We start from the raw sequence: 14,278 nt of genomic DNA, 5'->3' as shown, positions 1-14,278 counted from the left end.
TCTGCTCCTTTTTCTAATAAACGTTGTACAGTCCTATCATACCCTAATTCACTGGCTTTATGTAGATGAGTGTCTTTGTTTGTGTCACATGAATTAATATTTGCTCCTTTATCTAATAAAAGTTGTACAGTGCCTTCATGTCCCCATTTACTGGCTTTATATAGAGGAGTTTCTTTGTTTTCGTCACATAAATTAATATCTGCTCCTTTATCTAATAAAAGTTGTAAAATGCTTTCATGTCCCTATTTACTGGCTTTATATAGAGGAGTTTCTTTGTTTGTGTCACATGAATTAATATCTGCTCCGTTATCTAATAAAATTTGTACAGTGCTTTCACGTCCCCATTTAATGGCTTTATGTAGAGGAGTTTCTTTGTTTGTGTCACATGAATTAATATTTGCTCCTTTTTCTAATAAAATTTGTACAGTGCTTTCACGTCCCCATTTAATGGCTTTATGTAGATGAGTGTCTTTGTTTGTGTCACATGAATTAATATCTGCTCCTTTAAGTAATAAAAGTTGTTCAATGCTTTCAATTTTATATTTAATTGCTTTATGTAGAGGTGTTTCTTTGTTTTCGTCACATAAATTAGTATCTGCTCCTTTATCTAATAAAAGTTGTACAATGTTTTCAAGTCCCCATTTAATGGATTTATGTAGAGGAGAGAGGAGTTTCTTTGTTTGTGTCACATGGATTGATATCTGCTCCTTTCTTTAATAAAAGTTGTACAATGCTCTCATGTCCTCTTTTACTGGCTTTATGTAGAGGTGTTTATTTGTATATGTCACATGAATTAATATCTGCTCCTTTTTCTAATAAAAGTTGTACAGTGCTTTCATGTCCCTTTTTACTTGCTTTATGTAGAGAAGTTTCTTTGTTTGTGTCACATGAATTAATATCTGCTCCTTTTTCTAATAAAAGTTGTACAGTGCATCCGTGTCCCTTTGTACTGCTTTTTGCAGAGGAGTTTCTTTGTTTGCGTCACATGAATTAATATCTGCTACTTTTTCTAATAACAGTTGCACATTGCTTTCATGTCCTCCTTTACTGGCTTTATATAGAGGAGTTTCTTTGTTTGTGTCACATGAATTAATATCTGCTCCTTTTCCTAATAAAAACTGTACAATGTTTTCACGTCCATATTTAATTGCTTTATGTAGAGGAGTTTCTGTGTTTGTGTCACATAGATAAATATCGGCTCCATTATCTAATAAAAACTGTATAATACTTTTACGTCCACATAAAATTGCTTTATATAGAGGAGTTTCTTTGTGTCACATGAATTAATAATATCTGCTCCTTTTTGTAATAAAAGTTGTACAATGCATTCGTGTTCCTTTTTTCTTGCTATAGATAGAGGAGTCTCTTTGTTTGTGTCACATGAATTAATACTTGCTCCATTATCTAAAAAAAAGTTGCACAGTGCTTTCAAGTCCCCATTTACTGGCTTTATGTAGAGGAGTTTTTTTTTTGTGTTAAATGAATTTATATTTGCTTCTTTTTCTAATAATAGTTGCACAGTGCTATCAAGTCCCCATTTACTGGCATTAAGGAGAAGTGTTTCTTTGTTTGTGTTACACAGATTATTATCTGCCCCATTATCTAATAAAAATTGTACAGTGCTTTCACGTCCACATTTACTGGCTTTATGTAGAGGATTTCCTTTGTGTGTGTCACATGACTTTAATATCTGCTCCTTTTTCTGAAAAAATTGCACAGTGCTTTCATGTCCTCCTTCACTGGCTTTATGCAGAGGAGTTTCATTGTTTGTGTCACATGAATTAATATCTGCTCCCTTTTCTAATAAAAACTGTACAATGTTGTCACGTCCATATTTAATTGCTTTATGTAGAAGAGTTTCTTTGTTTGTGTCACATAGATTAATATCGGCTCCATTATCTAATAAAAACTGTACAATACTTTTACGTCCACATTAAATTGCTTTATATAGAGGAGTTTCTTTGTTTGTGTCACATGAATTAATATCTGCTCCTTTTTCCAATAAAAAGTGCACAGTGCTTTTATGTCCTCCTTTATTGGCTTTATGTAGAGGAGTTTCTTTGTTTGCGTCACATGAATTAATATCTGCTCCTTTTTCTAATAACAGTTGCACACTGCTTTTATATCCTCCTTTACTTGCTTTATGTAGAGGAGTTTTTTTGTTTGTGTCACATGAATTAATATCTGCTCCTTTTTCTAATAAAAGTTGTACAGTGCTTTCACGTCCCCTTCCACTGGCTTTATGCAGTGGCGTTTCTTTGTTTGTGTCACATGAATTAATATTTGCTCCTTTTTCTAATAAAAGTTGCACAGTGCTCTCATGTCCCCATTTACTGGCTTTATGTAGAGGAGTTTCTTTGTTTGTGTCACATGAATTAATATCTGCTCCTTTTTCTAATAAAAGTTGTACAGTGCTATCACGTCCATGTAGACTTGCTTTATGTAGAGGAGTTTCTTTGTTTGTGTCACATGAATTAATATCTGCTCCTTTTTCTAGTAAAAGTTGTACAGTGCCTTTATATCCTGTACTACTGGCTTTATGTAGAGGAGTTTCTTTGTTTTTGTCGCACAAATTAATATTTGCTCCTTTTTCTAATAAAAGTTGTACAGTGCTTTCAAGTCCCCATTTACTGGCATTAAGGAGAAGTGTTTCTTTGTTTGTGTTACACAGATTAATATCTGCTCCATTATCTAATAAAAATTGTACAGTGTTTTCACATCCACCTTTAATTGCTTTATATAGAGGCGTTTCTTTGTTTGTGTCACATGAATTAATATTTGCTCCTTTTTCTAATAAAAGTTGTACAGTGCTTTTGTGTCCCTCTTTACTTGCTTTATGTAAAGGAGTTTCGTTGTTTGTGTCACATGAATTAATATTTGCTCCTGTTTCTAATAAAAGTTGTACAGTGCTTTTGTGTCCCTCTTTACTTGCTTTATGTAGAGGAGTTTCTTTGTTTGTGTCACATGAATTAATATCTGCTCCTTTTTCTAGTAAAAGTTGTACAGTGCCTTTATATCCTGTACTACTGGCTTTATGTAGAGGAGTTTCTTTGTTTTTGTCGTACAAATTAATATTTGCTCCTTTTTCTAATAAAAGTTGTACAGTGCTTTCAAGTCCCCATTTACTGGCATTAAGAAGAAGTATTTCTTTGTTTGTGTTACACAGATTAATATCTGCTCCATTATCTAATAAAAATTGTACAGTGCTTTCACATCCACATTTAATTGCTTTATATAGAGGATTTTCTTTGTTTGTGTCACATGAATTAATATTTGCTCCTTTTTCTAATAAAAGTTGCACAGTGCTTTCGTGTCCCTCTTCACTTGCTTTGTGTAGAGGAGTTTCTTTGTTTGTGTCACATGAATTAATATCTGCTCCTTCATCTAATAAAAGTTGCACAGTGCTTTCAGATCCCCATTTACTGGCTTTATGTAGAGGAGTTTCTTTGTTTGTGTCACATGAATTAATATTTGCTCCTTTTTCTAATAAAAGTTGTACAGTGCTTTCAGATCCCCATTCACTGGCTTTATGTAGAGGAGTTTCTTTGTTTGTGTCACATGAATTAATATGTGCTCCTTTTTCTAATAAAATTTGCACAGTGCTTTCATGTCCTTCTTCACTGGCTTTATGTAGAGGAGTTTCTTTGTTTGTGTCACATGAATTAATCATTGCTGCTTTTTCTAATAAGAGTTGTACAGTGCTTTCATGTCCTTTTTCACTGGCTTTATGAAGAGGAGTTTCTTTGTTTGTGTTACGCATATTAATATATGCTCCTTTTTCTAATAAACATTGCACAGTGCTTTTATGTCCTCCTTCACCGGCTTTATGTAGAGGAGTTTCTTTGTTTGTGTCACATGAATTAATATTTGCTCCTTTATCTAATAAAAGTTGCACAGTGCTTTCAAGTCCCCATTTACTGGCATAAAGGAGAAGTGTTTCTTTGTTTGTGATACACAGTTTAATATCTGCTCCTTTTTCTAATAAAAATTGCACAGTGCTTTCACGGCCACATTTAATTGCTTTATATAGAGGAGTTTCTTTGTTTGTGTCACATGAATTAATATCTGCTCCTTTTTCTAAAAAAAGTTGCACAGTGCTTTCATCTCCTCCTTCACTGGCTTTATGTAGAGGAGTTTCTTTGTTTGTGTTACACAGATTAATATCTGCTCCATTATCTAATAAAAGTTGTACAGTACTTTCCTGACCTCTTCCACTGGCTTTATGTAGAGGAGTTTCCTTGTTTGTGTTACATGAATTAATATTTGCTCCTTTTTCTAATAAAAGTTGTACAGTACTTTCACGTCCCCATTCACTAGCTTTATGTAGAGGAGTTTCTTTGTTTGTGTCACATGAATTAATATTTGCTCCTTTTTCTAATAAAAGTTGTACAGTGCTTTCATGTCCTCCTTCACTGGCTTTATGTAGAGGAGTTTTTTTGTATAGGTCACATAAATTAATATCTGCTCCATTTTCTAATAAACGTTGCACAATGCTTTCATGTCCTTCTTTACTAGCTTTATGTAGAGGAGTTTCTTGCCTTGTGTCACATGAATTAATATTTGCTCCTTTTTCTAATAAAAGTTTCACAATGCGTTCATGTCCTACTTTACTTGCATAATGTATAGGAGTTTCTTTGAGTCTGTTACATGAATTAATATCTGCTCCTTTACTTAACAAAAGTTGTACAGTGTAATCGTTCCCTTCACGACTTGCTATATGGAGAGGACTCCCATTAAATGGATCACAGAAATTAATGTCAGCTCCATGAGTTAGTAAAAGTTCAACACTGATATCAATTGACTGATTTCTTTTTTCCTTATTTTTTTGTTTGCTTGTGTCCGTATTGGAAACTGCCAACATCAAGGGAGTATATCCATATATGGTTCTCAAATTCACATTATTCATCACCTGTATCAGCTCCCGCAATATTTTATGATTATGAAACAGGGAAGCAATGTGAATAGGATAGTAGCCCCCCCACTTTTTCACCAAAAACCATTTAATTTGTTCTTTTGGAAAGACATTGAACAAATCCATCGAACCATTGCAACATACCGCAGAAAAAAAAGAAGTATATTTAAGAGAATTTTGCATTCCCTGTAGGGTTTTTAAACAATGTTTTGATACATTTGTATGACAAAATACTATGACAGCACTAAGAATTTGCACTCTATCTTCATCATACAGAAACTCAAGTTTGGAACCAAATGATTGTTTTAATTCTTGATTTTCTTTTTGCTTTCTAAACTTTTCCTGAAGCTGTTTTTTGGCAAGTAAGTTGTGCAGTTTATCGGGACTATCTTTTAATTTTTGTATGAAACATGTAGCCACCTTCTCATTCCTCACACATGGATTGAGAACAACATCCAACAGACGATCTCCAAATACATCATTAAAAAGTCTATCCGCTAGATCGCTAACAAATTCATCATTTAAATATATGGTAAATATATCAACTTCTTCTTTTCTATTGTCGTTGCTGCTCTCTAAGTTTACACGTCGTCTGAGGAAACCAATATCTGCATACTGTATTGTTTCTCTCGGATAGTATGTTCCAAACACAAAGGTGGTAACTTCCATTACAAAATCGTGATAAAAATGATACGTGTCGTCAATCTTCTTCACAAAAAATCCCTCTAGAGTCTTTAGAGCGTCACCAATAGTATGAGATGCTGTGTTTGTCTTCATTTCACATAATTTCAAAGTAAGTTTAAATTTTTCCTTTAAGCAATCGTTTTTGTGTATATCCTCAACACAAAGCTGATTGTTACACAGAACAAGAAGAACAAGAGCACAGTATTTTTTTTTGCATTCCTCTTTGGAGTCATTTCTGAAATTTCTTATTTGTTCCTGACATACGTTAAAAGGTTCTTTAAAAAATCGCGGTCCTATTGTCTGGTTATTTTCGTCGCTAAAATAAAGTTTGCATAATAACGGAAAATACTCCTCAGTCGTCAAAATTACACTAATATCGTCTTTTAAAAGACCCCTGTTTGATGCGTAATTCCTTAAAATGGTTTCTTTTTCTCCATTATTCAGTTTATGTTTGTCATCACTAAGATCAATGCTGCATGATTTATCGTTTAACATTCCTTTAACCCTATTATCAAGTAGAATATATTTTCTACTTGAGAGCAACATCTTGTTATTTCTCAAACAAGCTTTCAACCTTTCATCTTGTTCCTTCCATGAATTATAGGCTATTTCGTCGAAGGATTCGTTGCCAATAGGATCATTGAATACAAAAAGAATTTCGCTTTGTAATACATCTACTGAGGAATATGTATCAGTGATTTCCTTCACGTTATATACTGGTTTTACTGTCCAGCCTTTGACCCTATACCTCAACGCTATATGGTGTATAATGGCTGATTTTCCTGACCCAGAGTTACCGGTCACGATCACCAGATTCTGACTTTTAATAAGTTTTTCTACTTCCTTACAAGCTCTTGTTGAAACAAATTTGCTGTCGTCATCCTGCCACTGCTGAAATATAGCCTGGTCAAGTGGTGACTCTGAAAGATAAAAGTTATTCTGTATTATATTTTTTTAAGCATTTGACAAGAAGATTAATATCATCTCATCATAATATTTAATCGTTTAACCTTTGGGTACAAAATTAATGATTTTAATTAAATTAGACATTTAAAAGCCGTAATTTGATAAAATATTATACAACTTGAAGAAAAAAATTACAGCTTTAAAGTCACAACAGCAACACCAATGCCCGTGCAATATGAATGCCTACTGCTTTGTGACGATTTTGAAACGTTTACACTCTTGACGAATGACATAGGATAAGAGTATGTATTAACGACATCAAAGGACCATGATCGGAGGTATATTGAAAGTTCAACCTGACGCTTTGTCTCAACAATACATCAACTTTATGCATTTCAAACCCAAAAATATATTTTTTAATCTAAATGTCAAGGACTTTTTCTGCAACTGAATCTATATAGCGATGGCTACAGTATTGCAAACTAGATGTGAAAAAAAATCATTATAGTTTTGTTATTGCATGTCTCCAAAGTGAGTTTTTTGGCCGAATAATGCTTTTGTCGATTTAGTTAATTACGTCTGGTCAAATAGAAAAAAATGTTTCATAATAAGATTTCATTTTGGTTTTGTAACTTTTTATAGATCAATTCATTAAGATTAATTTGACATTGATAGCCATTTATATCGAGTAGTGGGTTAAAAACAGAATGTTTTCTTTTTCAAAATATTTGTTCTTTATTGTGTATTTTTCTTTTTTGTAAGATAAGCTCTGACTGACGTTTTTCGTACTTATTGATAGGCCATTATTATTCATCAAATTGTCTACATATTTTCCGTTTTCCCGATTACGACAAAGTGCACGAGGCGGATGTGACCGGTCAGCAGAGGAGACTCACTCCTTCATGGCACCTGATCCTACCTCAAACTTTTGTAGATATCCGTGTTTACTCTGCTCCTGATTTGTATTTTTCCTTCAAATTTTCGTGTTTAAACACTATATTTCAAAATCATTATTCGTTTCTAATGATATGCTCCCTTTACTACTTAGTAACTATTTACTGTTATTTCTCACTGGATCGAGCACTTAATCTTAACACGAGTTTTGATCTGAAAGTCACCGATAGTTTAGGAAATGACCTGGTTCGAGTGCATTTTACATGAAACAGTAAGATAATTATAACTTATTGTAAAACCACTGGAAATATACTTTACAGTGAGCATCTGTCCATTAACGATAAATAAGACAGTAGAGTTTATATAAAAGATCGATCCTCATTCAAAGCGGAAAAAAATCTCGAAACAGTAGAAAAAGGGGGGTGCATTTTTAAAAATCTTCTTCACAAGAACTACAGAGTCAAATTCAATGTAATCAAGCATATTAAATAATACCTATGGAAAGGAAGATTTAAATTGCAAAACGTATGGGCTAAGTCTGTTTCAAATCCTAGTTATGACGAAAATTATAAAAAAGGAAAGACGTGTTTCAATCCGATTAAAGCTTCGGGTTCAGTATCCATGAGTCTTAGTAGAATGGGTAGGAAAAACCGGGCCGGGCCAAAACAAAAGATTGGCAGTTATCAATCTGCCAATATCCTTAGAATTTCAAGGATATTTTATGGAACAATATATTTTTGTTTGCTGTAAATATTGATACAAAACATGCGTATTTCGGAATCGACGATTGCCGATCTACCCCGGCTTTTATTTTGCTCCGGCCCGGCTTTGCTTACCCATTTTACCAAGACTCGTATTCCATACTTCTAAAACGAGGTTTCAAGCAGCGATGACAGATGATAAACGGGCCGATCTAACAATGATGAATTTGTTGTGCAACAGTTTGCGTTCGAAGGGAATCTTTGAAACATGCAAAATACATTGATGCCGATTTAATGAAGTAAATTGAGGCTAAATATGGCAATGCGTTGACAGTTTTCACATATAACGGTAGTTTTAGCTTGTTTTGAATTTCATTTTTATTTATGCTTTGTAACCTGGGAACTGTCGCTTGTATTTTGTTACTGTTTACCTGCTCAAATTAAGCAAAATGTGATATATTAAAAGAATTAAAATACAATTCATTCCTTCGATAATTCGGTATGATCTTTTGCGCAATGGTAGATTAATGCAATATGTTTTGTTGAGATGATCAGCATTTTCTCGAGTTTATTCAGTTTAAATAGAGTTTAATATCACTGACGGAAAATGTAGGTATATACATATATATGATTCATTTTGAAAAATAAATTGTGCTTTTTGGTTGTTCTAGTGCATGTTTCTTTTCTTTAATTGTTTACAATTTCCATTTACTAACCATATTTGAGTGCTTCGATTTATTAGCAATATACAGAGATTTGTTCACGACTCTATGTTTGCACTCACATCTGAGGCCATTCTTTTTCTTCATTTTAAATGCTGAGTAGGAAATACCAAGTTAAAAATCTTAAGCTGAATGTAATAAACTCATGTGAACAAAATATGACTCAAGCCTAGCAGAATTGTGAGCTCTATATATTGCTTATAATTATACGATTGATGCTGAAATTGTGGTTGTTCATTAGAAATCCTTAATGAATTAGAGTATGATAAATACTTGTACAAAAAAATAAAGTGTGTTATGCTGTATATAATTTCTCTTTGGGGCCCCTCGAACTCTTTTTACAATGAAATCTACATCAATGTTGATAGTTTTTTTCATTTTTGTTCATATAATTAAGTATCAGTTAAAATACAGTATAAATTTCAGTATAATAACGTAGCAAAGTGCGGTATAATAAAATATTTTACAATACGGTTCAAATGTTATTCTGTAGATGTCAAAAAATGTCAGTCAGTGTTTTTTAATATCTTTACTTTTTAAAGTCAATTATGTAAATGTTCACATTTTGAAAATAAAACCCATTAACCCTTAAAAAAAAATCAAGACGTATAACTAATTAAAACACAAATTCGTGTGTATGAATGTCCCACTTGGCGTGTAAAGATAAATGAATTATATGGCATGTCTTAAGTATTGAATTGTGACGGCCAAAAAGGAATAATATTTTAGGGCGTAGACAACACAAACTTTGATTTTAAGAAGGAATTTAGCATAGCATTTTTACGCCTCTTTGAAAAAAGAAATGTTTGTTTTGTTTTGATTGGTGTGAGCGACTGTGAAATTGGTTAAAATATGCAATGCATCTTATATGTTCATTTGTTAATAAAGGACTATGTGCGGTTTTATGCATTTTTTGCCCCTAAAATTTAAGTTTAATGAAGCGCTTTAAAAATAAGGGTGAAGATAGTTTAAATCATATTAAAAATAAGGGTGCAAAAGGTTATCACCACAGTGACTTCATAGTGTAGAAATGACGTCATGGAGATTGCCTAATTTTGATAAATTGATGTTTTGAGGCAAAATATTGGTGTTTTCCGATGATTTTTCGACTAGGAAACATTGAGTGCAGGCTTGCTCAAGTACCATTTTTTAGCATAATGTGTATAATTATCTGAAGAAAATCATATGTTAAAATCTTACTTGAGCAGACCTGCGCTCTTTACTTCCGAATGCAAAATATACAGCAAAAATTAGAATATTTTCATCCGTTTGCAAATTTGCGGGAATAAGGTCATACAGTTGACGTCATAGATAAATAGCCAATGAGCAATGGTGGTTAAAATCAAGACTACAGTGATAGGCGTCCACTGTACACTGATTTATGAAGATTTGATTTTTATACGACACTATTTAAAAATTGGTTAAAATTAGGGGCAGATATTAGACCATACCAAACATAGTCCTTTTATCAGATCAAAATATCTTAATTGTTTTGTAGAAAACGCTTGGCTCATCCACGTTACAATAGTATTATCACATTTTGTAAAAGTGTCATTGTTAAGAAGAAGGTGCAGAGTATTTATCATGTAGTTTTATGATGAAATTTAACACCTTCATGGTCCCCAGTTTAATTTAGGGTCACAAATTTAATAATTTACAATTTTTACTTTACACAAAAGCATGAATATAAATATTTTTATTTATTGTGATGTACTTTTTGAGGAAATATTTTACAGGATTTATTCAGAAAAGATTCTGAATGCTGTTTCTGCTATGTAGTCTTCCCTGGAGATACTTTGTACCACGTTATGTTTAATTTGACCAAGTAGCAGTTACGAAAAGGTAAAATATTAGGAAGGTTTTTTTTCAGACGAACGGCAGGATTAGCGATACTATATCAGAGAAGCCTGGTCTTTATAGAGTTTGTTTGCATAAGACAATTATTTGACTTTCTACTACCAAACCTTTTGAAATTGGTTCTGTTTTATCCCGTTGATATTTTTCAATAGATATTGATTCCTCCTTCTTCTCCTCCTCCTCCCCTTCAAATTAAGCGAAACAGATAAAATGTGAAAGACAGAGATGTATTTTCAATATTATTTCTGATATTTTAATATCTTGACAATGTATCAAAAATATGTTTTTTTTTTGTTTGAACTTTAGCAACTAATTGCCGATGTTTCATGCTGCAGATGATATATAAATAATAAGCCATGTTGAACACATACTTTGTACATCTAATGTTTCTTTCTTCTTCTTTTCTTCTTCATTAACTTAAAATTAAATAGAAAAGATAAAAAGTAGAAGACAAATATGCATTTTTATTTAATTTCTTGTGATTTTTTTTTATTTACAGATTAAAACATTTTCTTGTGTTTGAATCTTCCCAACTAGTTCCCCGCAAAAGTCAATGTCTTTTTGCTGCATAAATTATATTACTAACAATACTAAGCCATAAAAGTACCGATATTCCCATTTTTACTCATAAACATAGACATTTACTGACAATGTACTGATATTACTGATAAACTTAGTAAAGTACTGACGATTTTACTGACGCTACTGAGAAACTTAGAAAAGTACTGATAAACTTAGACAGTACTGAAACTTAGAGAAGAACTGAACCTTTTTACTGACGGTACTGAAAAACTTAGAGAAGTACTGACAAGTACTGATAAGCCTTGAATTCATTGTTCTTACTCCTGCTAGAGCTTAAAGCTAGTGAATTTGATTAAATAATGTATTTTGAATAATAATAAAGTATTAAATGATTATTACACTTATAAATAATGTCACGCTTCTACCATCGTTTTTAATAGTTTTATTTAGACAATAGACAGTGGTAATAACTACAACAAAACAAAGACAAACGTAAGCACATATGACATGACAACGACATCAAATGTTTTCTTTTAAAGATAATAAAAATAGTCAAAATTTATAGGCTTAGAATAATCAGAATGTACAATTATGAATTTTTATTATTATTAAACTTACCAAAGTTAATTAACTTACTCCAATGTGGTCTAAAACATGAAAAACATTGACAGTTACTGATGTTTCTACTGTGTTTCCTCACGAACCGCACGAGACACACTGAGTTCCAAAAATCATAACACACGGATATAAACAGAACATACACAAATTTCACAACACGGACAAAAACTGATAAACAAACAAAATAAGCCGTGTAACGGCACAAAAAACATTTTCTTTGAAAGAAAATGTTATTGTTTTCGTACAGTTTCTTCTTATTTTTTTTTTCAACAAATGTTGTGCAGTCGAAACTATCCAACCAATTTACACAATTTGTTCACAGATGATAGGAATGGACCTGAATTTATCTAGTTTTTAATGTTTTTGCCGTCGTCACTTCCGATACAAATTTATTGCTGCTTTTGTAACTTTTTCGACCCATTTTGTGCACGCTTCATCTCAAAAACTATAAGAGATATGAATATGAAATTTCAGGATAGGTAGACCATAGTCTGAAGTTGTGCTTATTGTTTTTGTTTTACGCCGTTGGCGCCGTTCTAAGAGCTTACTATGGCTCGAAAATTGGGTACGCAATTTGTTCCCCTTCTTTATACACACGATTTCTCAGAGATGGCTCGATATATTTTTTTTTTAAATTTTAAGGAGTGATAGAAAAAAATTATATCTTGAGTATTCATTTTTCATTTTTTCAAAGTTCATTTCCTGTCGTCCGTTTCCTGTCCCGCGACAAAAAGCTTGTGATATTGAGATCTCAAAAATGATAAGGACTTAAGCATTCAGACTGTGTAGGATTATAGACCTATAGTTGTAGATGTCTTTAAGTTATTTTGTTTTGTTCGTCATAACTTCCAGTCGTCATCGAAACCACTTTAATTTATTTTTTTCTTTTGCAATGAATTTGTTTAATAAAGAATTGAAATATAAGTAATAATAATTACATGGGTCATGTATCCGAGGTTAAATGAAAACAAAAAAATCTACTTCCGGTGAGAAATCTCAAATATCTCAGAAAGCGTTTTTTTTTAAATAAATGTTTTACCCACGAAATCTCAAAAGAGTCAATTGATAAATGCACCAAACTTATATAGATAATAGACATTCGATAGAAAATGCATTCAATCGCTTTCAATTTATCAACCGTCATTTCTGGTCCTCACCGGAAAGGTTAAAACAAACCAAATTGTTTGAAAATTTAACTTTTTCTTTTTACAGTTTAAGTAAAATTGATAAACAATAAAGTGAAAAGGTCTAATGTTTAAGAAAAACTAACTTTTTATTTTCACTGAGCATTTCCGTTTGTCCGTTTCCTGTCAAGAGACAAAAAAAACAATGACTCCACGAGATCTAAAAAACGGTGATGATTTGAACAACCAAACTCTGTGGGAGGATAGATTTAAGTATGTATCCGTGTTTACATTATGTTGTTTGAATCGTCGTCACGTCCGGTCGGCACCGAAGAGTTCAAACAATTCATGTTTTAACAAGTTTAACCGATTGTCTGTGGTGTTTCATCTAGCTTAATAAACAGTGATGTTCACTAATGTGATGATAACAAATGTATAAAAAAAACAGCTTTTATTTTCATTTATCAATTCCGTTCGCCCGTTTCTGGTCTCAAGACAACAATCCTAGTTTCACCAGGATCTCAGATTTGGCAGAAAGTATCGATATTTCATCGTATCATATAAAACAAAAGCGGACGAAAGACCTACTCGTTACTCGTAACGAGATCTAGTTTTATATGTTATTTTATAAGTGGAGGAGAATTTAAGCCAACTTCTAAAATATACTGGTCCCGTTGATTTTACTATTACTGAATGAAATTCTATCTGCTCTTTTTTTATAGTATGTTATGTTTCCACATTAATTAGTTAAGCTACCTAGATACAGTGTAACATTTATATTTACTGATATTAATTTTGAAGCATTAACTGGGTCTGTTATATTTAATTTATTTAATGTTGACAAAATTATGATCAGAAAAAGTGTCATAATTAAGAAAAATGTAATATGGGGCTTTATTTCGTACACATAAATTCGTGTTGTACAAATAGGAAGGGGTGGAATTAGAGTAGGATGTTTGCAAATAACTAGGAATGCCGCGGTTTTTTTTTTATTTTCAGACGTAAAACATGTTTTAATCAATGTTTTGCCATATGCAGATATTTACATTTGCAGATATGTGTTCTCATATGAACCTATAGAATTGCGAAAACGTTCAGTTCTGTATGAACTTTTGCATAACGTCAAAATGATCATAGCACGCGCTTATCGCTTGTCGCAAGGATAATTATAAACTTAAAATATCGGTAATGTTAACAGTTCTGAACGATATGTCTCTTTCAAACGTAAATATAAGTAACTAGATACGATCTCGTTACGAGTAACGAGTAGGTCTTCCGTTCAATTTTTAAACGATACGATTAAAATATCAATGAAATTTCAGAATTCTCCCTCAAATA

At 32.3% G+C, this 14,278-nt stretch overlaps 1 protein-coding gene across 4 annotated transcripts in view; it reads right to left on the bottom strand.

The window, feature by feature from the left end:
* The window catches only part of LOC109617652 (serine/threonine-protein phosphatase 6 regulatory ankyrin repeat subunit B-like), a 343,082-nt gene that overhangs the window by 272,891 nt on the left and 55,913 nt on the right, over positions 1-14,278 (bottom strand). The window contains exons 7-9 of one of the 4 annotated variants that reach the window (XM_066069373.1): positions 11,048-11,092; positions 10,784-10,861; positions 575-6,516 (exon numbers count right to left, since the gene is read on the bottom strand). The exons of the other annotated variants lie outside the window; for them this stretch is intronic. Of the exons in view, the coding sequence (XP_065925445.1) occupies positions 1,934-6,516; positions 10,784-10,861; positions 11,048-11,092 (4,706 nt within the window). The 3' untranslated portion in view covers positions 575-1,933. Of the gene's footprint in view, positions 1-574; positions 6,517-10,783; positions 10,862-11,047; positions 11,093-14,278 lie in introns of those variants that run through there. 4 annotated transcript variants of the gene reach the window in all.

The sequence above is a fragment of the Magallana gigas genome, chromosome 8, assembly GCF_963853765.1.
Source record: "Magallana gigas chromosome 8, xbMagGiga1.1, whole genome shotgun sequence".
In the NCBI taxonomy this organism is placed as follows: Eukaryota; Metazoa; Mollusca; class Bivalvia; order Ostreida; family Ostreidae; genus Magallana; species Magallana gigas.
The sequence above is the reverse complement of the archived record's forward strand: the minus strand, read 5'-3'. Positions and strand labels throughout refer to the sequence as shown.